At 54.6% G+C, this 23,976-nt stretch overlaps 1 protein-coding gene across 3 annotated transcripts in view; it reads right to left on the bottom strand.

Annotated features, from left to right (window-relative positions):
- LOC109315040 (polycystin-1-like) overlaps positions 1–19,527 on the bottom strand; it is a 56,125-nt gene extending 36,598 nt beyond the window's left edge. For all 3 annotated transcript variants that reach the window (XR_002102415.1, XM_019542503.1, XM_019542504.1), the window contains exons 1-15: positions 18,808–19,527; positions 17,178–17,249; positions 16,782–16,853; positions 16,387–16,556; positions 14,441–14,715; positions 13,421–13,802; positions 7,227–7,407; positions 6,155–6,375; positions 5,783–5,901; positions 5,201–5,348; positions 3,988–4,262; positions 2,694–3,452; positions 2,116–2,247; positions 1,013–1,188; positions 67–203 (exon numbers count right to left, since the gene is read on the bottom strand). Coding sequence is in view for 2 of the 3 variants with exons in the window: in XM_019542503.1 (XP_019398048.1) it covers positions 67–203; positions 1,013–1,188; positions 2,116–2,247; positions 2,694–3,452; positions 3,988–4,262; positions 5,201–5,348; positions 5,783–5,901; positions 6,155–6,375; positions 7,227–7,407; positions 13,421–13,802; positions 14,441–14,715; positions 16,387–16,556; positions 16,782–16,853; positions 17,178–17,249; positions 18,808–19,310 (3,622 nt within the window). In the remaining variant the exon portion in view is untranslated. The remainder of the gene's footprint in view (positions 1–66; positions 204–1,012; positions 1,189–2,115; positions 2,248–2,693; positions 3,453–3,987; positions 4,263–5,200; positions 5,349–5,782; positions 5,902–6,154; positions 6,376–7,226; positions 7,408–13,420; positions 13,803–14,440; positions 14,716–16,386; positions 16,557–16,781; positions 16,854–17,177; positions 17,250–18,807) is intronic.
- Positions 19,528–23,976: the final 4,449 nt, after the last annotated feature.

The following is a 23,976-nucleotide window of genomic DNA, read 5'->3' as shown; positions in this document are numbered from 1 at the left end:
GGGAGCCATGATCCAAGACTAGGGGCCCTGCTGAATTCCCCACGACCTGCCAAGCCCTTTTCTTACCTGGCTGAGTGTAAGTGTGGGCAACTCTGTCCAGCACTTGTACCCGTTCTACCTGCGGATCTGGGCGAGGCAGCTGAGCACTGTATGGGGGAGACAGCACGTTCTCCACTGCTGGGCTGCCATCCCCAAAGCCCCACCTGAAAGCAGAAAGGAAATGAGTCTGGGCAGTTCTGTGGCAGTGAGTCAAGCCAGGGCGAGAGGAGTTAATGCACATTTTGGAATGGATGTAAAACCTCATGCTGCAGGGCTAAAGCAAATCTCTAACTAGAAGGGGTCAGGATGAGACTAACCATGGGGGAAGATGAGGAAAATGCAATTTTTGCATCTTCTGCTGAAGCATCTGGTGATGGCCACCATCAGAGATTGGGTATGGGACAGATGGGCCACAGATGTGAGCAATATGGTAGTGCCTACACTGCGGAGGCACCGTATCTCTTACAGCTTAGTCTGATGTACAAAGAGCAAAGGATCCTCTAATCAGCATGTTACAGAAGATGTCATTTCTGCCTATCAGTGTAGTCAATCAAGGCCCAATTGTTCTATATCATCTTCAACTATTTGTCACTGGAGCCTGATTCGGACACAGCTGGGGAACTTAATCCCTTCGGGAGGTTGGCCTCAAATTCAGCAATATTTTCCCATTCATTTTTCCACTGGCGGGGGAACATCTCCATCCTCCTCCCAGCTTGATTCCCTTTTTGTCCTTCCTGATGTGAGGCCATGCTCCAACTGGACACCACACAATGACATGAGTAATGGGCAATAAAGCACACCCACCACAATGTCCTCTGAGGGGTCATTCCCTCCTGGAAGCTCCCTGGTGATCCTCTCTAAAATCACACCAGATTAAATTGACCCTGTTGGCTTGACCTCTATGGTTGAAAATCCCCCCCTTGAAGACTGGGGACAGAGAGCTGTCCCTTCCTGGACCCCATGGGGCTGTCACCTCACAGTGACTTCCACAGCAGTGTCCACTTCCACCCTGAATATCAAAGTTTGGAGAACATTGACTGGCACCACCGTAGGGATCCCCAGAAACTCAGGGTTGGCCAGTGGATTCATGGGCTCAGCTCTCAGTGCTATTTCCAGAGTCTCAGAACTCACAGGATTCTCTGCCTGGAGCTGCATGGAAAGAACAGAACTGCATCAAACATGGGTAGGAAAGAAAACCCTGGGCATTCCCATCCACCCAACCCACTGCCTCACGACCAGTGACCTTCCTCAGCCACACTGCCTCATGACCCTCGATTCTCCTCACACCGCTCAACCTTGGACTATCTTACCAACAGCTCCCTTGATGCACGTCACACATCTCCCAGATTCCCAGATGAGTGCCCTTTGCCATCCAAGTGGTTGGCAGAGGTCAGGGAATGATGGCAGTACTGAGCAGGTCTCCAAGCCTGCTCAGGATGAATTCAGAGCAAGGAACAGAAGGAAGCAGCCTAACATCTATGAATCTACAAATAGTCGGGGAAAAGCCACCCAGAGAACCATGACTGCTACCCTCAGCAGTGACCTTTTGTATCTGAGCTGCAGAGGAACGTGCAGTGACTCCCACTTGAAGGTCAGCCTCACAGAGGGACAAGCAACTGGGGCAGATGGGTCCGAGAAGCAGGGTCTTCAGGCAAGCTGCCTGCAGTGATTTCTGACTCCTCCATGTAGTCTGGCTTAGAGCATGTTGAACTTGGAAGAGCAGGCTTCTACATTTACATTTTAATAATTAAATGTAAATGTAAAATTTACAGTTTAATAATAATTGGCAAACCTGTCTGTATATCTGTCCCTCTAAAAGTATGTGCTTAGGGGGGGTGGCTCATGGCACCTTAGAAACAACACTTAAAACACCATGACATTTCTGGGAGGGGATGAAGACTTCCTGTCCCCATTTCAGTGGTGGAGAAATGGAAGTGCAAAGTGGTAGGTGACTTGTTTAAGAAAAGCACCAGGAGCCCCAGTTCCCCAACCCCTTGCTCTGATGACCTGATGCCCTTTCCTTGCTTTGTTTGCCTCAGATGAAGCAGATTGTGGTGGCCTGTAACATTGCCTCACCTTCAGCCGGTAGGTGGCCGGCTTTTTGAACCTGACACTGTAGGTCTGTCCATTGTAGGCAAACATGCTCATGTTGTCAATGACCCAGGTGTAGGAGATGGAGGAGCCCTGGCTGAGCTCTGCAGAGAATACCTGCCAAGCAAAGCAATCAGATGTTGACCCAAGCCCTAGGGATGGGATGGTCCAGCTGCATGCTGGGTGGGGCTAATAGAAAGGAGGGGGGAAGCTCCAACGGGCTTGAAACAAAGTGAGACATGAACTCCTGGGCATAGCATTCACTTGCTTCCCAGAAGCCATCCAGTGGACGTACTGCAACAGGTCAAGCTCACTTATACTGGAGCAAGAAGGTGCGAGAGACATTACTCCAAGCCAGACTGGTCCCCAGGGTCTCAGGCATCCTGGGACCCCTGTGGGCTGCCCTTGGAGATTTCTGCTAAATGAGAACAGCATTATCTTGCAGCTCAGGGAACACCCAGTGGTCACTGAGTGAGGCCTGTACCCACAATAGGTTTGGTATTAGAGCACCATCAGCATTCAGCAAAGCCACAGCATATCAGAGGGGCAGTAGCATAACCTACCTGGGACACATCCACTAACATCCTAAGAGGACCAGGAGGCATCACCCGGAGTCCTTTGATGGTGTCATAAGACTGAATCTTTACTGATAGCTTCTGGGAGCTGACCTTGTTGGACACCAGCACATTGAGGGTCTCCATTCTTGTCTCCTCCATGAGAAGCACAGCAGAGGAGAACCAGGTGTCTGCATTGTCTTTGCGGCAGGCGGGCACATGGGGCACAATGCTGGCAGGGCAAGTGGGCTCAAAAGGCACCCCAGCCTTATTCACAGGTGCCATCCAGTGGGCCACGGCATTGCAGCCGGAGAGGATCTTGACGACCATCAGGGTTCCACGTTTTGTGGCCACATGGAGCTTCCCGTTGACTAGTGTTGGGTGGATAATCTGAAGCCCGCTGACCCTGGTCTGCACCTTCACTGTGCAGTCCACCTGCCTGCTACTGACCACGTTCTGCACCGTTGCCATGTAGGTGTATGTGCCGGGCTCTGAATGTCCACCAAGTAGAGGGCTGGTGGCAAGGCTTCGTGTCCTATATGCAAAGGTGACTCGGATGTCACAGAGCACGCTGTCCACCCATGTAGGGTTGGTAAAGCCACTGATGTCTTCTTCCCACCAGCCATCCTTCACAAGGCTGATGTAGCTCTGGCGCCAGGGGGAGCTGGAGTGGTGCAGACACTGGAGGAACAAGCCTGCCTCTGCACTGTGCTGTATCCCAATAATGTCATTGGGGTTGACGTGAGTCTCCTCTCTAGGCAGGAGGACCTGAAATGCACAGGAAGAACCATCTCCCTTTGGAACTGTAGCATCTACTGTCACCAGATTGGCCTCAGAGCTTACCCTACCTCAGCTCCTGCCTATGATGTGTGAGGGACAGGAAGGAGGACAATAGGAGGAAGAAACCAGGAAGAGAAGAACGGGAGAGGGAAGGGGAGGAGGATGAAGGAGAGAGGAAGCTGGGAAGGGCTGTTACCCACCACCGCTTAATTTAATTTAAATTCCTGCATTTTGCCAGGGTCATTGCAAAGCTCACAGTGCACAGGGGTTCGAGTGTCAGGTCTGCACGCTGTGATGTGGCATGTACACAGACTGACCCTGCCTCACAACAGGATGATGCCACCCCACTCCACAAAGCTGAAACACTCAGGTTCACACCCAAGGATGCCACAAAATTGCTGCCCCCACACACAACAAACACCAGCAAGTGACAATGCAAGGAGAAAAGGGCAGGAAATAACTAGACAGGAGAAATGTGGGAGAAAGAGAAGATCTAACAGGATGAGGTCCTGGAATCACTTACATGGAGGTGGCTGCTTTTGCTGCTGGGAGGGAGGACCATGGAGAGGTCAGCCACTGGCAAGTAGGATGGAGGGCTCGCCATGTAACGTGGAGGGCTCGGGAAGGGCAGGATATTGGAGGTCATGTTCTCAAAGGCATAAGAGCTACAAGGGCTGGAGATGTTCAGACAGCCTTCTCCCAACGGGCACCACTGCTGTCCACCCGGGCACCCACCTGTGGTGTTGCAGAGTGGCCTGGGGTGACAGCAGGTGAATGGACTGTGAAGCAGCTGACAGCCTGAGAAGAAATATATGCTGCATGTTACGGCAACCCTTATTGCTCAAAGGCAAAGCAAGCTGCATTATTATGGTTTCCCACGCTGGGCGTTCTCCTAAACACGTATTCCAGACTCTGTGTATTCTCCTGAGCGCCCAGTACAGCACACCATTCAGATCTGCAATGATGTTCCCCATCTTGGTGGAAGAACCAAACAATCAAGGAGAAAAAGGGCCAACAGGCAGGTTTTGAAAACAGATCTGGATTTCTGACAGCCCAGAATTTGAACTGGACAAGGAAGATGAAGGAAGACAGTCTCCTGCTTGGAAGGATCAGTCTGGAGGATGGGGGCACTGGGCTAGGATCCAGGTCTATTCCTGGCTCTGCTGTTGACTGACTACATAGCCTTTTGATAGTCACTTAACCTCTCCTCTCTGCTCTTCTTGGGGATAATCATTGCAGCCCACTGCTGGTTGCACCTGGAAACTAATGGAAGAGGAGCACCTGTGTGTGTATCTACTTGTATTTGGACCAGGGGAAAAAAAATGGACTGGTTTTCAGTTAGCTCTATCCACACTGTTTCTTGCAGAGGAAAGCGATAGCAGCCAATGACATCCTAATTAGAAGGAAGACATCCTGCTTAGAACATCCTCTCTGGAGGAGTGTAACTTAAGAAAGGATTAGCCCTCTTCTGTGTTTCACTTATAGGATTGCTGGGAATCTTGCCCTGCTTAATTTTGAATGCATGCAAATATCAAGTTAGTTTCCAAAGTGAACATTAGCCCGGGGGGGTGTCTTTTCTTCAATGGCATTTCTACACTGGCAAAAGCTCCAGTTAGATGCAGTTATACCAGGGTCAGTGTAGCTTATTTTGCTCATTGTAATGATATAGGGTATTGTGGCAAAAGCCCGTGTTTGCTGCTACAAGTACGAGAGAATTATGGAAGCTGAGCTCTTACCAGGAGGGACCAAGTGCTCGTTGGGGTTGCAATATGGGCGGAAGATCTGGAACCGGATGAGAACAGGCTTCTTTGTTGATTGTACCCCCAAATCCACGGAGACGAGGGCGCCTGCCTGGCTGAACCAGAGGCCAGGGAAGAGCATCAGCTGTAAGACAGGGCCAAGAAAGGATGCATGGGACGTGTGAAGGAGAAAGGTCCACAAAGGCCTCGTGGAGGGATCTGAGAGGAGGGGAGAGGGGTGGGGTGGGCATGGGTCCATTTGTGCTGTCGTGACGTGATGCTCTTGGGATGTCTGGGGCTCATGTTACTGCCCAAAGATCTGTGCTGTATTCAAAGCACAGCCCTGTTTATCCAGCCTGGGAGCAGGAAATACAATTTTCTCATAATTTCTGGGCCTTAAGCATTAGGAGAACAGCCCTTGGTTGACATTTTGCTGCTTCTGGGCAGGTCTGTGTCTCACTCCCAAAGGATATGCAGTGAGTGGCCCTAAGTCGGGGGGGGAAGAGCTAAGACAGCTCATACGGACCCATCTATAATACTGACATGCATCTGCCTCAGGGGTCTTGGCCTGGACATTACCTCAATGTGGTTGGTTCCTATAAGAGGAGGCAGCTGCTCAATGCTGATGTTCTTGACCTCACAGGCTCTGCTGAACGCCGGCACTCCTGTCAGGAACAGGTCTGGGTTGGGCAGGATGGCTGCAGACACAACACACGTGGTCACTTCTCAGTTTGCAGAGCAGTCAGGCCCTGCCGCCAGCTTGCCTCACCGACCCAGCTAGGATTGCAGGGCTCAAAGAGACCAGCTGAGCTACAGCAGGATCTCAAGGCAGCAACGGCGTAGGCATGGGTGCAAGCCTGGCCAACAGACAAGGGTGATGAAAAGAGGGACTGGCAGGCAGGGACGGAGCTATAAGACCCTACCCCTAGAAGCAGGCGGGGTGTGCCATACCTCCAGCCCTCATCTCACAGAGGAACAAGGACGTTGCAGAGCACCGGCTGCTCCTCCAAAGCCCTTTGGAGCCGAAGAGGTGCATCTGGATACAGTTCTCCTTTCCCTCAGGCCTGCCTGAGGGTCCCCAGTTCTGGAAAGAGTTCACAGGGCTCCCATCGACCCAGCGCAAGGACCCCAATGAGCCGAGGTCACCCAACCCGATCCAAGCTGCACCAGCACTGCCGAAGAGAAAGACAGAAAGGACATCTGCTTACTGCACAACAGCTTTGGCAATTCAACATGGAGCCCCGAAGTCAGCTGGGGAAGGGAGGGGGTGTTGGGATAGGCAGGAGGCAGCTGCTCAGTGTTGATGTTTGGTCCCACTGAGTACCCTGAAGACAACCCTACAGCATTTAAAAGGGTCCGAATAATTGGTACTCTTCTGCCAACACGAAGGATATCCCCCAAGCACATGGAGCCTGATCCCCTCAGGGCTTCTGCGCCCTAGGAATCGCTCCCATCCCATCTTGCACTGGTGGAAATAAGAAGTGCAAGTTGAGCACCCAGCCCAGTCACATCCACATGCAAGGCTTCCTGCAAGTGCTTCCACAGTCCATGGGTTGTGACACCCATCCCTTAACTCCCAGCATAACCACCTAGGGCTTCTCTGAAGGGGCATAGAAGTTGGCTTCTAGAGGTGCCTGGCCTTGGCAACCTCTGCTAAATTTAAAGAAAGCTGGAGGGTCTCACTGCTTCTGATCCTCCATCCCACAATGACCAGGGTCTGGAACGTACAAAAGCTCTTGCTGAAGCGCCTGCTTGAAACAGTTCCTTCCTAGGGGTGGTTCAACAGCCACATGTTACGGGGTTTAAACTGCATGTATTCTGCTGTGGCATCACACAGCTGCCTGGGGACACCTGGAGAAGCACGATGCCTGCTACACCCACTGTCTGACTGCCTTGGGGAATGAGCAACACCACCTTGGCACTAGGGGAGGGAAGGTGCTTGACTGTCTGATGCCTGAATGGCACCCACCCTCATAGCAATACTAGTATTAGCACAGCAATAGGGCTGCAGCAGGGCATGCACCTGGGGAAAGTCTCCTGCAGGAAGCTCTGCACCTCTTGAGAGCTTACAATGGCCAGGTCTCCTCCTGGCATCGCTTGGCAGAGCTGTCGGGCATCCTGCCAGGTCTCCTTGGCTTGGCTGAGCCAGTAGCAGTTCAGGCTTGGCAGATGGATCCAGCCACCTCGGGGGCAAGAGGATTCATCTGGAGAGGAAGAAGGGGAAATGAGGAGCCTGGAAAAGCCTGCCGCATCCAGGCACATGGCTGAGTTTCAGGGGAGTTTGCGTTCCCAGTCTTTTCCAACCAGACGCTGAGAAACCATCTCTGGAGAAGGCTGTCTTCCTTGAGAGGGACATCTCGTGGAGCCTTTCAGTGGTGGTACCAAGCCAGTTACTTCCCCGAGGGCCCAGACACAGACAGACGAGACAGCCCAGGGCACAGATCGAGTAAGGAAAACCGAAGGCTACCAGCTACTATGGCAGCACATTCCTGATGGTCTTTGTTCTCTTGGGAACATTTGGTTGGCAAACACCATCAGTCCACAGTAATGAATCCACCACCACCCACATCTTGACCCTCCCCCACCAGTGACCTAGTGTTGCACTCGATTTTTCACCAGTCTTGGAGGGAAAATTTCAAGGTGCTGAACGTCTCCCGGCATAGACCCGATACTTTAAAAAGGAATGACAGTGAATTTATTAACGTCAATCCCTGGCAAAATAACAGAATGATTAACTTGTGGTGCTGGCTCCTACCTTGGGGGTCTTTAAGAGGAGGCTTGACAGTTACCTAGCTGGGGTTATATGCCAGCTTTTCTTTTTGCCCCTCCAGGAGTAGCATTTTTGAATTTCTAAAATGCTAGCAGGAAAAACTGGTGCCAGAGGTAAGCGGTGTTCATGTAAACTAATAGTAGAGTTAAACACAATATATTTAATGGTTTTAAATACGTTGGTTTCTATTGTAAATACATTAGCATTGATCTTTGTAAATAGCTGGTGAAATGACTCCCTCTAGCACTTTCAAGGAAGGCAAGGCTGAGTTGGTACTCTGTATGCAGCGCATTATTATCTGCGAAAAAGATTGAAGCCCAGTATTCACTCCTGCCCAGGGCAGGGGGTCAGACTTGATGGTCTACTCAGGTCCCTTCCAACCCTACAGCTACGAATCTATGAATCTTAGAAGGCGACTTGCAGAGAATGAGAGGAAGCAAGTATCACTGACCGCCAGGCATTGTTTGGGGGAAGCAGGTTGTTTGGCAGCATGAGAGGTCCAGTTAACAGAGGCCACTGTGTCGATGCAGTTTTCCAAAGCAGGTGAATTAGGACTTTGTGATGATTCCATGAAAAATAAGTGCATTACATGGAATTAACAAGGCACATATTAAAAACACAGCTCCCAGTGTCACTGTTAATATGGAGACGGCCACCAGCCAGGCAATACTTAGCAGAGTTGCCAAGGAACTGGTTCTTGCTATTCAATACGTTTATCTGCAGTTCAGAGGGTAACATATAATCTTTGTTGGTTCACTTTGCTGAGGATGAGAAGGAAATGGGGGGTAGGAAACAAAGACTATGACAGGTTACTGTGGCAGGCTGATCTGTATCTCTTGGTGAAATGGTCACAGTCCAACCAACTGCAAACCTCTGGTGCTAAGGTGGAAGGATAAGGAAGGGAGGTACTCTACCAGTATTGCGAATGTGCTCGGTGTCTCACTGCCTGAGCCCACCAGGATAGACCCAGGTGATGCCCTTCAGGTGGCAAGGCTGGAGGAAGCAAGGGAACCCCAGACTGGAGCTGCAGGGGAGCAGGTCAGTGTGGATCAGGAGCAGAAGCCCAGAGCTTCACTTTACAGCGCTACAAGGTGGTGATGAGGAGACAAGGAGAGGAGCAGGGGATAGCAGGATCTTACTCCTCTTCTCAAAGCAGGAGCTGACACTATTGGTGCCATAAAATATCTTGGGGTTAGGAAAGAGGAACAACAAACAATACCAAGCGCTACGGGTACAAGAATCAATTCACCCACCGCCGAAATGCAGCCAACTCTGCAGTGAAACAGGGCAGCTGCTTAAGAGCCGAGGCAGAAACGCGTGAGTGCAATACCCGACGGTGCAGGGAAATAGTCACCGCCTGAGCAAAAGTCTAGGCCAGAACAAGGGGACTAGCCCCACTGTTCTTGCCAGAAACAATGCCACAGACTTTTTAATGGACAACCCTGGTTAGGTCCTCAATGTTTTGTCTGAACCCCCAGGAACCCTTGCATGTGGGGCGAGGGGATGAAAGGCGAGCTGGTGACTACAGAAGGAAGTCCCATGCTAAGGGTCTAGATGGAGCCAGTCCTTCTCTCTCGTTCTAGTTCCCCCAGATTTCACCGCCCCCCGCCTGTGCCGCACTTGTTCCTTTCCGGTCCCGGGCTCTCAACTTTAGCTATTTTCTGCTGTTGAATCCCTGTGTGCCGATGCCCCCTCCCAACTCCAAGTCTCCACGGCCAGAAAACTCCCTCAAATGAGCTGGGGCAAGGAGGCCAAAGGAAGTCATGGGACTGGGACCTGAAAGAGGCTCAGCGACTGCATCCTCAGGGGAAAGGACCTGGGGGGCCAGGGGCATCTCAGCTGATGGGATGCGGGATGCATCCCATCCCGGCAGCAGCAGTTCCTGCCTCCTGAGCCCCCTGAGCAGAGCGCTCACACCATAATGAGGAAAATCCAATCAATGCGGCCATCGCCACGTCCAGCTCGGTTGCCGGGGAGCCGGCGAGCACCTGGCTTGGCATCCCTGCGTCCCCCAGCAACAGCCGAAACACAGAAAGCCAGAAAACCCATCGCCATGGCAACTCCAAACAAAGTTTGATCTGTTCCAGACACTAAAACAACCCGGGAGACTCCCCTGCTCCCACGGCGTGGACCACTGATCAGCTGCTGCCGGCACCTCGCCGAGGCTTTCCAGATGGACCGAGTGCTCTCGGAGAGTCTCAGATTTTCATGCGGGCTGGAGGGGACCTCGCAAGATCATCGGGTCCGGGCCCCTGCCCCAGGGGCAGGAAGTCAGCTGGGGTCAGATCACCCCAGCAAGATAAGCACCCAAGCGTTTCTTGGAGTTAGCTACTGCTCGGGGTGCCCCAGGCTTTGAATAGCCCACACCAGATCCCGCTCCATCTCCAGCTGCTCCCTGACACAAGGCGCAGGGACAACGGGTGATTTGGAAAGGGCTCCTTGCCTGGGTGGTGACAGCAATATGATCCCAGGGTCAGGCCTCATTTGGTCATATGGGATGAGCCTCAATTGGCTCCATCCTTGCCTTTAAGCCCCCTGCCTGCTTTCACTCCCGTCTGCTGCTTGCTCATGGGAACACGGTCCTCAAGTCGAGTCCTCCTTCCCTCCTCACTCCCTCTCTCACTGTCCGGGGTACATCAGGGCTTGGCATCCAGCCGTGGGGAGACCCCCCCCCCATCGTTGGCATCGCTGCGGCCACCTGCAGATGGTCCCTGCTCGGCCGGCCCTTGCTGCCAACACCTGCGTCACTGCCCGTGGGCAGTCGCTGTGCCCCCCCAGCCTCAGGAGGCACGCGTTGCCTGTGACCAAACGAGTCAGCTGTCAGGAGAAAAGGGGTCCGGACAGGTATTGGCAGCAAGGGGTTCAGAGGCCAACAGGGCCGGAGAAAAAGGGTCTGGGTTGGAGTCTATAAAGGGGAGTCAGCAGGCAGGAACCAGGACCGGGGACACTGGGAATCAGCAGGCTGGAACAAAAAGTAAGAACAAGGACTCCAAAGCCCAAGACTAGACTGAATGGCCTCTGTCCTGTCACAGTGCATCCTGGGCGCTGAAAGAGCTGCTGGTGGTAAAGCAACTGGGGCCAGGTGGAAGTAGTTAGGTTGCTGGCAGCTAGGCCCCCCAGGGAACCAGGCCAGCTGCCCTCGACCCAGGGTTTCGCACTGCCCCGTTGCTGCAGCGCACGGGTGCCAGACCTCCATTCAGGAATTTATCCACACATCACAGGACCCAAGCCACAGAGTGACTGGGGGCATCTCCAAGGCTCTGCAGGACATCTAGGGCAGAGTCAGGGATTCAACCTCAGTCTGCAGCACAATGTTCTTGTAAACTGGAAGTATGCTGGCCCAGGATATAAATTCCCTATGCAGTGAGACCCTGTGGCTTTGGCAGCATGGCTAGACAAGAATCAGCTTCTGCTCCGGAGGGCACTAGGCACAAGAGTGTAGACCACTCCGAAGAGATTAGATCGGAGCAAGAAGCCAACATCAGTTGTGCTACCTGGCACGCGGATCTCACCGGCTATCAGCCCCGTTTCAGGCCATGAGCTAAGCACCGGATGAAGGCAGAAAGAATGGTATCTGAAGACATACTGCTGATACCATCCTTTCAGTAGCATGGCACGATCGAGTACCAGTGAAGGGTATCGGTGCCCAGGGTGGACCCCAAAATATTGAGTTAGCTGGACTCTTGGCCTGGTTTTTTTTAATTGTCTTAGGCCAAATTAGTCTATCGACAGAGCAGAGGTCAATTATTCAAGTCTGTGTGGTGCTACCACCACCAACTATCCTACCTCCTGGACTTCAGTCTGGGGCTTCAGATACTCTGAGATCCACGGGAAGATCCTATGTGCAAGCCCCAAACTGGGAGTCCTTGGGGTTCAGCTGCCCTCTAGTTTTGCTTGCCCTTAGCCAAAAGGCTGTAGCAGCAAGCTAGAGGGAAAGCCCAGGAGCAATCCCCTATTGCCATGACTTGTGTAGCTGAGATCCTCCCATTGGCAGGCCTTAGCAGACTCCCGCAGTGTGATGCATAGGTCTCCGCCTTCAGCTACACCAAGTCATTCAAGGTCGAGAAGGAGGGGAGCTCCCTTGCCAGGTATGTAAAACCACCTGGGCCAAAACCATCATCATGGTATCTCCCTAGAAGACCTTAGATAAGCCACTGTAAGACCAGCACCTCCTGCCTTCCCAGAGAAGCCACCCAAGCCTTGTCCTGTCACTTCCTCGCATTGAGTGACTCCTACAGGCTGCATGTGTGAGACTGTCTGGGTCACTAGCCCAACCTAGCACAACACAGACATTTTACTCCTTGCTATCCCTTTCCATTCACTTCAATATGAGCCAGCTGCATCCAGGTGCCTCCAGCCAAAAGCCCTTCTCAAGCTGCTGGGCATAGCAGAGACACCTCCCCAGCATATGTGACCCCAGCAGGATGCCAGCAGGGCCAGCACAGCATGGGCTCTGCCCCTGCAAGGAAGAGCGCGCGAGCATGCACATGCCATCCTCCCGCCTTCCTTCCCCCTCGCCGCATGCACGGCTCTCCCATCCCCTTGCCCCCGCCACATTCAAAGCAGCACTCATTCTCCGCAGTCTGCACCCCACGTACCAGCAGTCCCCTTGCCCAGGAGGGGGAGCAGCAGCCACTGCAGCTGCAAGCCACGGCACAGAGCTGCCAGCCTCGCCATGCTGCTCAGCGGAGAGATGCCGTCTTGAGAGAGATCGGTGTAACGGGCCCCAAAGAGCCTCATGTCGTGCCCCTCACCATGGCGTCTGGGCTAACGCGATGCAGAGCCCCGTTCTCTCTCCCGCACCCCCGCGGGAGGGAATTACCCCTCCTGTCACCCTAGCCCCCTCTGTCTCCATGCCCTCACAGCCCCCCTAGCGCTGGAGGCTCTCTCCCCGCACGGACTTTGCTGCTTTCTGGGATACGCGCGAAGATTTTGCAGGGCTTTGCTTGGCAACTCGTTCTCTAAACCCTTTCTTTGTGGCTGCCCCGAGTCTCCCTGGAGACGCAGATGCAGCCCTCCCTCCTTGAAAGGTCTCTGTGGAAGCAGCTCGCCTCATGCGGTCAGGCAGCTGGTTGTCACAGATCCTCCTCCCTGCCTCCTTAACGCCTGCTGCCACCTTCCTTTGGTGCTGGGGGCCCAGCGTCGCCTCCAGAGCTGGGTCTTTCCTCTCTACACCTCTCGCTGGAGCACCTTTCTGGTTCCCCCACCCAACCCCACGCCGTCCACCTCGACATCTGCCCCGTGTGCCATCCAGGCTCCTCCCGCTCCCACGCCATCCTTTTTTCTCCAGGACAATCTCGAGGGGGACACGAAAGGGGTAGAAAGGGCAGAGGTGCAACACCTGCTGCTCTCCCTCCAGTACGCCAGTGTGGCCGCCGCTCGTGGAAGCGCCCCATCTCACAGGAGAACCAGGACCCTGCTGAAATAACCCCCCGGCAGCATCTCACCCAGGATCTCTTGTCCACTTGGCATCATCACTCTCCAGAAGACGGAGAGGTCGGTGCCCCGCGGGACGTGGATCCAGGTGTCAGCTCTCTCTCCGGCCCCCACAGCGGTGGGGCACTCCAGGCCCACCGAGGCCACGGGCAGGATCACGCTGACACCCGCTCGGCGCAGCAGGCTCCTCTGCCCAGTCTGCGCCTTGACTGTCACCACGTACGTGCCAGGGAGCGCATATAGATGCTGAGCTCTGGTGCGGCTGGTGGTGTACTGCTCCCCTCTGTCTCCGAAGTCCCAGGTGTACACCGTCCCAGGCAGTGGGACCTCAGCGGTAAATTCAACCATCTCATGGAGGCTGTAGTACGGGCGAGCGGAGAAGGATAGGCGCACCTGGGGGGAGGAGAGCAGTGGAAGCCCAGACCCAAAAACACGGGCTGGGAGCTTGGGCCCCTTTCCCCAGCTTCCAGCGTGCTGTTGGAAGAGGTCCTTTCTATGCCTCTCACCCCCAGAGCCCCTCAGCTCCCCACCAGCCGTTAAAGAGCTCTTCTTCTCCACCCCCCTCACCTCGTCTTCCAGGCTGGTAGGAAACTCCCTGCATCCCTCCCACACGACCAAAGCTCCCTCCATCCACTCTTCCTTTAGTATTCCCAGACTACGTTGAATGGTCACAAACTGCTGGAAGACCATTTTAAACTGGACAGAAGGAAAAACTTTACCGTCCGAATCTCCAGAGCCTGGAATAAACTCCCCCCAGAAGTGGTGCAAGCATCTACTCTGGAGACGTTGAAGAAATGCCTGGATGCTCACTTTGCTGGACCCCAGCTGACTTCCTGCTCTTTGGGCAGGGGGCCGGACCCAATGATCTCACAAGGTCCCTTCCAGCCCTAAAATCTATAAACTCATATCCAGGGGGAACAGGGGCCAGCTGAGATCCTTTCCCAACCCTGAGACCAGCCCTGACTAGCTATGGAAGAGCAGTGGTCCACCTCCCCTTCTCCACAAGCTGTGATGACCCCTGGTGCAGTTACCTGGACAGGATACACAGGGTGGATGATGGTTTTATTGCAGACCTGGCTTTGGATTTCATTGGAACACGCTTTCCTGCAGCCTGTGGCCACTTCCCCACTCAGCGACCCGCACAGGCAGCGGTCTGCTCCGTCCAGGCTGTAATGCGTGTGCTCCTCTTGGTAACAGAGCACGTGGCAGGAGGCGCGGGTGTGGCGACCGAGGTGAAGGGAGGAGTATTGCAGGACTGTGCCTTTCGTTCTTTCAGCGTCCTGCACACATGAGATGAAATCAGCCGCTGAAAGGGAAGTGGAAGGAGATGAGTTTTCGGCTGGGCTATCCATGTGAACTGTGTGGGAACTGCAACGCAGCAATGGGCTTTTTAGACCATGCCAAGATGTTACAGACCCAAAGCAAACGTGGCATGGGGGCACGGCCCAGAACAGGAAGCAGAGCGAATGGCACCGGCCTGGCTGGGTGTCTGGACCGGACTCTCCATGGGCTGGCACCTTGTGTCACCTACACAAAGCCCAGGGGTGCTGCGCACTCGGGGAATTCACAGGAGGTGGCACGTTCTGCCCTCCTCCGTGCAAGGCTGCAAGATTGGCAAGGGGTGCCGGGAGGGGTGAGCTAGGCCTGCTACCTATGGGATGTCTTCCTTTGGAAACCCCAGATGGGCCCTTTCCAAATCTCCACCCTTGCAGAGCTGACCTCCAGATCAAGGCTTGAACCCGGCAGCCCAAGGCCATCTCTGCTCCAAACCCACATTCTCACTCCTTTTCAGCTTCCCCTAGTTTTTATTGGGGATAAAATGCCTCGTGCTTAGTTTCAGTCCAAAGGTGGTCACTGAAAAATAAAAAGTTCAGCAAAATCTGGCACGTAGGCCTGTGGTTTATATCAAACTAGCTGTGGACAGAGTGTGCAGGGAAGAGCGGGGCTTTTGCATGGTCCAGGAGGTTAATTCAGCTCTTTGAAGTGCTCTCTGACTGCACAGGACTTTGGCATTGTGGCTCTCCTCATTCCCTCTGCGTCTCAGCACACTTTTTTCTTTAATCATATTGAAGACATTTGCCTGCCCGGAGTACGAGAGGAGAAACGCTGGCTCCACTGAACTCCAGGGTAAAGATCCTCCTGATTTCAGAGAAGACAGTATTTTTCCCTTCCCGACTAATACCACCTCTCGCAAGCCACGCTCTGCAGCCTGAATTTGCTTCCAGACATCTAAAGCTCTCCTTGCTGACTGAAGCCCCTGTAAACCTAGGAGACCTGGAGTAACAGGCTTCAGGGCCACCTGATTTGCTTTCAGTCATGAAACCCTTTTCCTCACGTGACTTTACTCTTGTCACTTAGTTTCTCTACTCAATCCAGAGCAGGGCAGGCTGAGTCTATCCAACCTCCCCTCTTTAATTTTTGCCACTCATTCAGCTCTGCCGGCCTCATTCAGCTCCCTTGTTCACCGGGTGATACCCAAGTGAGCATCTCTTGCCTGCATCACTCCACCAGGAAGGCCATTCCCTACAGTGTTTTGCAGCGAGATTTTGCTTTGAGCCGGAGTCTGCACATCCAGGCTTGGATCTGGTGGAAGTGTAATCCTTGGGGGAGGACTTGGTTCAAACAAGGGGGCAGGGGAAGGAATCAGCAATCCCTAGAGGTGGACAGAGGAAGACCAGAGAGGCTGTAGCTGTACTCAAAATGTCTCGGGTCAAGCAAGGCTGTCCCGGGATACAAAGGCAGTTGGAGGCTGGCAGCTCCCCTCGCAGCCCTGAGCACGGAAAGGGAGAATCAAAACACGCGGTGCTTGGAAGACGAGTTCCTCCACCTCCCCCACATGCCCGGGATGCTCCAGCACGCGGACCGGGGCGCCCAGGTCAGTCGCCCCAGGGAGGAGTCACATGCCTGGAATTCCTTCACCCCTCCAAGACCTTCCCCAGCTCCGACTCTGCCCCGGTCCAGAGAGAGGGCTGCTCACCGCAGGCCAGAGCCGAGAGGTCGGCACTCAGGAGCCGGCTGGTGGAGAAAGACGCTGGCTGGAAGCACTGGAGCAGCTCCGCATCACCCACCAGCTCCCTCCTCTCTCGCACCCAGCCCGCGAGCCAGCGCAGGGAGCAGTTGCACGCAAAGCTGTTGGACCCGAGTTTGCTGTGGAGGGGGAGAGAAGGGCAGTCGGGTACCTCCAGACCTGGCGCTGGTGCAGACAGGTCTGCCCCCCCAAGCAGAGTGAGGGAAAGAGAAACTTGTGATACCAAACCGTGGGAGAGGGGCAAAGGGGCTCAGAGAGAGATGAGGACTAAAGGGGCGGAGGGACAAATCCAACCACGGCAGGGAGGCAGGCGGAGGATATAACGCAAGGGGTTGTCACCGTACAGGGTCTGCAGTCTGCCCAGCAGGCGAAAGGCTCCTTCCTCTATGGTGCGGATGCGGTTGGCGCTCAGATCCCTGGAAGGCAGAGACCCGTGAGAGGGGCAGAGGACGCAGCTCGGCCACAGGCTCACCCCGAGTGACGAGGCAGGCATGGCAATGCAGAAGCCCTGTGAAGCTGGACCTAGGCCCCCAGGTTTATTAGGGCTTCTTTATTGCCAGCCATGGAGGCCAGCAGTACTGGCTCACCGGGCTAGCGAGCCTGGGGGCCAGGAGCACGGACAGAGCAAAAGGGAGTCAACCCTGCTGCCTTTTTTCCTTGCCATCGAGACCCGGCTGTGAAAGGGGCGATGTTCGCTGGGTGGGGAGGGCCGTGGGACCCGGCTAGGGGGTGTTACTTACAGCAGCCGCAGGTTGGGGTAGGCAGCTAGCTCCTTGGCATGGATCCTGCTCAGGTAGTTGCAAGACAGGTCCCTGCATTGAGAGCAAAGAGGTTATTTCCAACGAGCAGAGCAGAGCCCTACAGTCAACCAGCCCCTGCTTGGAGCTGAGCGACATCCCAAGCCGCGGGCACCGTACCCAAGAGGCAGCGTAGCCTCATAGATTCAGCACCAAATAGGGAGCTGAGGGATGGGGATGGCTAGGTACAAGCCTGGCCAATTGTAAAGAGATGCTGTTTGCAAAGTTTGGTTTCAGCTGGTAAAGCCCAGGGCTTTGAGAGACTTTGGGTCTAGAAAGCTCTGATTGCAGGTGGTACAAAGGGAGTTTTAATGGGACACGCACCATAATGGGGGAGGGAGACTGACTGGGGCAAAATCAACCCAGCTGAGTGGAGAGCAGCCCTCTGAAGGGACAGCCTGCCTGCAGGGCTAAAGTAACCAAGGACGCTCCAAAGAGCAGGCTGCAAATTGACTGCAGGCAGGAGGGGGCAGAACCGCCTGATCCATTGTCCTGGGATACTGGCCTGGCTGCAGCAGTGACTAATGGGAATGAGGAGAGAAACACTGTCTTATGGGCTTCATCCCAGGGAGGTAAAGAGTCCTGGGAAGCCAACACCTTGGGGGTGCAGGGGTCTCAGGCCAGAGTGGTGCCGCGGGGCTGTCTCCCATGACAGGGCCTCCTACGGTCTCATCCCTTCTCTAGGGCTGCCCCTGCCAGTGCAAGCAGCAGCCAGGTCCCGTGACCCAACAAACACTTTGTCCTTCTGTCTCACCTTTGCACTAGGACACTTGAATAAATGTGCACGTGTTCTGCTTGGAGCCAGGGAAATACTCAACGTGCAAGGAAACTGAGGTATGTCTAGTGATTCGCCTAAGGCGAGGCAGGATTGGGTCAGGAAGAGAACCTAGGTCTTGCCGTTCTCTACTCTAAGAAGCACCATCTCCCTGATCTTACACAGTGTTTGCCTGTCATTAAATCACCTGCCACACACCAGAAAAGGGGAACTGTGTGAGCAACTCCAAGACACAGGCCTCTTATTAACTGGGTCTCTGCTGTAAAGCTAAAAGGCCTGGGAAAACAATCACACTGGCAACCACACTACAGAAACCACTACCCTCTCTAGACCCTGGAGCAGCTCACCTTTTTCAAGGAGGCAGAGACCAGCGTTCAACCAGGTCCTCCTGCCCCTGCCAGCTGGTTTCCAAAGCACACTACAAAGGTGCATTAAGCCTTATATTGCTGTTTTACTGCAAGGGAAACTGAGGCACCAAAGGGTTGCAACTTTTCGTGCTCCCGTGGAGAGCCTGCAGGCCTTTCCCCTGCGTTCGGAGGCTGCAGCCTGCGCTCGGAGGAGGACGCATTCCTTGGCGAGCTCCCAGGACGTGCTGGACCCACCCGCGGGTTTCAGTAACATTCCAGCAACCGAGAGCCGGGCACTGCCCCCGCCTCGTGCGGCCGGCACCGCAGAGCCCCTGGAAGCAGCCCTCTGCCTGGGCCGGCGAGCCTTCCCCAGCCAGACGCGCGATCGCGCAATGCGCAGTGCCGCGCCTCCCCTGCGGGCCGGGCCGGGATGGGCCGGGACGGTACTCACAGGGCTGTAACTTTCCGGGACCAGGGCTGTCCTGAGGGTACCTGCACCAGCCCCGCTCGGGAGCAGTTCACCGCCGTGGAAGTGCAAGCGCAGTTCGCTGGGCACGGCGTGGCGTCTTCCCATGCTGGGGTATCTCGACTCCCTTGGTGGTGCCTGGCTTTGGTGGATGCAGACGTCCTCTCCCCATTTCCAAGACCCTCCACCCCTTTCTCTTCTGAGACCCGTGTTGTTAAACCTTCAGGGCCATCAGCTGAACCCCTGCCCTGCACGGAGCTGGAGTCTGCCCACAGCCCTCCCGCACCGCATTGCTTTGGTGGCACTGTCTTTGACCCCACTGTTTCTAGTTTTGCTGGTACGGCTACCCCCAATTTACGTGCCGAGCCTGTGCCAGGCCTGCAAAACAGCAGCACCCCGAAGAGGAGAGCAGGGGGACTGCAGACAGCCCCCAGGGCAGACAGATGCGTCTGTCTGGCCCAGGTAAGACAGAGAGCTCCCTTCTCCATAGCCAGCCCTGAGGAGCAGTTAAAGCAAAGGTACTGGCTCTCCTTTTCCAAACAGGCCCGTTGTCGTCACAGCGCTGGCACCTGATAAACACGTCGCCCACCCACCCTCCTGCTTGCATTTACAACTCAAAAACTGCAGTGCCACGCTCAGAAGGAAAACTGGCAAAAAACAGAAGGGAACAGATTAATTGACTTGCATTTGGGGGGGGAACGAAAGAACGAAGTCTCACAATTGCCTGAGGCGTTAGATGTGACAGAGAAGAGGAAAGCAGGACTGCTCAACCCATATGCAGCTTGAAGCCCACGGAGTTCAACTCCTTCGTTAGAGATCTCAGTGACACTAGAGAGCAGCAAAGTTCATTAAAGGCCACCGAGGCATTATTTCTATTTGGAGAAAGCCCCAGTCCCCAGGCAGCGCTTAAGGCCCTCCCGTGCTAGATACTATAGACAGGAGGTCCCTGTCACGGCAAGCTTAGGAGGCTCGAATAAGGCGAGCGGCTTGGGGAGGGCCAAGGGCCCCGCGAGAGGGGGCGATGACCATGAAAAGCCGCCGGTGCTACATGCTTTGTCCCTTGCCATCGTCAGCCCATGTGTAAATCTCGCTTCCCCCCTCAAAGCACACGAGAATCGCCCACCAGCTCACCTCGCTTCCCCGCTGCAGGGACCGAGCAGAGCCAGCCTTGCAGGAGCTCTCCTCTTCCCCAGCCGCCTGCAGCAGGTGAGTAGGCGAAGCAGGAGGAGGAGCCCAGGCAAGGACCCAGAAGTGAGCTGCACCTCTCCAAACCACCTGGCTGGTGGCTGTCACACCGATTTACTTACTTTCCCCTCTACAAAGACCATAAAACCCCCAGGGATTTCCCAGTCACTCCTGTAAACCAGGGAGATTTTGCTTTGCTTCCTGAGTCCAGCTCCCCACATGCTCATAGTGAAAACCTCTCTTGCTTTCCATTGAGCCTTCGCCAGCCTGAGAAACCCTGGAGCCACCTCAGGTCCCTTCACTCTTCTCACTTTCCCTGCTTGTCCCAAGTCGTGGCAAGGCGCCGTAGGTCCAGCTCTCACTGGGCATTTGCTCTCTCCCCTCAACTGGAAAGAAATCCTCAAAGAGTTAAAAGCCCAACCTGGAGCCTTCTCATCACCTAGGGTCAGCAGCACCGGCTGGTGGCTCCGGGGCCTGGACCTGGGAACAACTTGTGATTTCCCGAGGAGCTGTTGCTATTGTATCTTTTGTTTCCAGACTGGAGCTCAGCAGTGATTCAGTTCAGGGTCTGAGGCCAAGAGATTTCTAAACACAACTGCTGGCTGTTTCTCTCCTCCCCCTGCCGCCTCTCACGCACAGAGCGGGGGCCCCGGGACACTTGCACACGTTCCTTCCTTCTATCCACTAGCGCAGTTCCAGGAGAGATCTTCCCTCGTCCGGTTCATCTCTAGCAATCAAATAGTCCCCAAACGATGCATGGAGCAGAACAGGGCAGAGACTGGAAGGTTTGGCCCAAGGAAAGGAGGCTCGCCCTGTGTTTGGAAAGGCAGTCTGGTGGATCTAAAGTCTTGAGCAACATCACCCTGTACTCGCTGGAATCTAAGTCACGTAACACGGGGTAGGGCTTGTATCATTTTACAAGGGGAGGTTACTGTTCTACATACTAGGTTTAAACTAGCTTCCTTGTAAGCTTCTCCCCACCCTGCTCCTGGGACTTCTGATTCAGGGACTCTCCTTCGCTGGAGAGGCTAGAGAGGCTTGTGTCTGGGATCATACAGAAATAGCATAGCCCACACTTGAGTAGGGGCCTGGACTAGATGACCCATCAGGTTTCTTCCAACCCTATGATTCAGTGGATAGCCCCAGGGCTCCTGCACCGTTTCCCCTACCAGATCATTCCTTAGCAAGAACATCAGCTCATCTCAAAGGATGTTCATCGTTCATGGCAGCAGGAACACCCACTTGAGAGCCTTTGAGGACCCAGGAGTCAGTGTCAGGGGACAAATCCAGCCCCAAAAGACCCAGCCCCAAAGGCAAGCAGGGGTTTCATAGATTTCATAGACATTTGGGCTGGAAGGGGCCTTGGAAGATCATCCAGTCCAGCCCCCCACCCAAAGGTAGGAAGTCAGCTGGGGTCATAGTTTCATAGTTTCTAGGGTCAGAAGGGACCTGAGCAGATCATCGAGTCCGACCCCCTGCCATGGCAGGGAAAAGTACCAGGGTCAAATGACCCCAGCAAGATGTACATCTAACCTCCTCTTAAAGCCCCCCAGGGTAGGAGCCTGCACCACTTCTCTTGGAAGCTGGTTCCAGACCCTAGCCGCCCTGACCGTGAAGTCGCGCCTCCTGATATCTAACCTAAACCTACCCTCTGCCAGCTTGTGACCGTTATTCCTGGTCACTCCTGGCGGTGCTCGGGGGAACAGGGACTCCCAGCTGGTCCCCTCTGACTAGTTTGTAACAGGCCACTAGATCCCCCTCAGCCTTCTCTTGTGGAGGCTGAACAGGTTCAGGTCCCGCAGCCTGTCCTCATAGGGTCTGCCCTGTTGTCCCCTGATCATACGAGTGGCCTCCTCTGGACCCTCTCCATGCTGTCCACATCCCTCTTGAAGTGCGGCGCCCAGACCTGGACGCAGTACTCCAGCTGCGGCCTGACCAGTGCCGCATAGAGGGGGAGGATCACCTCCCTGGACCTGCTTGAGATGCATCTGTGGATGCAGGACAAGGTGCGGTTGGCCTTCCTGACTGCCTCCCCACACTGCCGGCCCATGTTCATCTTGGAGTCAATGATGACTCCAAGATCCTTTTCTGCCTCTGCCCTGACGAGAAGGGAGTTCCCCAGCCTGTAGGTACGGTGCCGGTTCTTCCTCCCTAGGTGCAGCACCTTGCACTTGTCAGTGTTGAATCCCATCCTATTCCATCCACCCCTGTAACCTGTCTAGGTCTGATTGTAGCCTATTCCTTCCTTCTAGCCCCTGTCCCGTAATGGGCAGGGGTGTCCCATGACACTTGAGAAAGCCCGATGCAAAGTACCCATTTAGCAAGTTGGCTTTTTCCTGGGCTTCAGTTGTCAGTTCTCCCTTTTGGTTTAGCAGGGGTCCAAATGTTGCCCTTGCTTTTCATTCAGCTCCCCACATATCTAAAAAAGGACTTTTTATTGTCCTTGATATTTGTAGCTAGTTGGAGTTCCATCGCAGCCTTGGTTTTCCTGGTTTGCTCCCTGCAGGTCCGGACCAGTGCAGAGTATTCCTCCTTGGAGGTGGATCCCATCCTCCATCCTTTGTAGGTCTGTCTTTTTAGACATTGGAGGACTGCTAGTTCCCTGGAAAGCCAGGGGGGCTGCTGTGCCCTCTTGCTGCCTTTCCTCCAAGATGAAATAGCCTTAGCTTGTGCATCTAGGTTCGCTCCCTTGAGGAGCGACCACTTGTCCTGGACTCCCCTCCTCTTTGGATTGTGGTCCCTTAGGGCCTCACTGACGAGTCTCCTGAGAGTGTCGAAGTCAGCCCTCCTGAAGTCAAGGACCTCTGTACTGATGACTGACTTGCCAGCTTTTCGGCAGATGGTGAAGGCAATCAGCTCATGGTCGCTGTCATCCAGCTTCCCTTCAATTGTTAGGTCGCTGATTAGGTTGTCCCTGGTTGCCAGTACCAGGTCAAGCAGCGCTTTGCCTCTTGTTGGCCTGTAGACTTCTTGAGGTAGATAGAGCTCATCCATGCACACAAGGAAGCTTTGCAACTGCAGAGCGCTCTTCCCAAGAGATGTTCTGGCAGCTGAAGTCCCCCATGACAACCACGGTCCTGGAGCATGCGGCCTCAGCCAATTCCCTGGCGAACTCCTGGTCAATCTCTTGACCCTGGGTGTGGGGTCTGTAGTAGACCCCCACCATTGTATCTCCTGTGCCATGTTCCCCAAGGATTTTAACCCAGAGGGTCTCTAGCCATCCACCCTGGGTGCCGATGTTGGCTTGTAGGGATGCATAGCTTTTCTTGACATGGAGAGCTACACTCCCACCCCTTTTGTCCACTCAATCCCTCCTGTACAGGGTATAGCCGTCTATGCCCATGGTCCAGTCATGGGTGGAGTCCTACCAGGTCTCCATTATCCCTGTGATATAATTATTTGTGCTGAGCAGGAGGACAAGTTCCTCCTGTTTATTCCCCAAGCTCCTGGCAAGTGTCCCCTTGGGGGCTCTTGCCTTGCCCACAGATTGTGCCAGGGCTGGGGCAGGGGTGGGCTCCCTTAAGTGCTTTGGCCTGCTGGCTTTGCAAGGGTTGCTCAGCAGGCCAGCAGTGGCAGTAGTCCCCCCATTCCCTGGTGGACTAAGTTTAAACCCCAGTGGAGCAGGTCAGCCAGTCTGGCTGAGAAGAGCCTCCTCCCCAGGGGAGAGAGGTGGAGGCCGTCCCTTCCCAGCAGCTCGCCGCCTCTCTCACCAAAGAGCGGGCTGTGGTCACGGAAGCCAAAGCCTTCCCGATGACACCAGCACTGCAGTCTTTGGTTCACCGCGTGGATCCTCCTCTCCCTCCTCAGCCCACAGCCCGAAACTGGAAGGATCAAGGACAACACTACCTGGGCCCCCAGACCCTTCATCCCTGCTCCCAAATCCCTGTAGCGCCTCACGACCTGGCTGGGAGCGCTCCGAGCCGTGTCATTGGCACCCACATGAATAAGGAGCATGGGATAGCGGTCTGT

Source organism: Crocodylus porosus, unplaced genomic scaffold (genome assembly GCF_001723895.1).
Source record: "Crocodylus porosus isolate Cpor-Errol unplaced genomic scaffold, CroPor_comp1, whole genome shotgun sequence".
Taxonomy (NCBI): domain Eukaryota; kingdom Metazoa; phylum Chordata; order Crocodylia; family Crocodylidae; genus Crocodylus; species Crocodylus porosus.
This window is presented reverse-complemented; position numbering and strand designations above follow the sequence as displayed.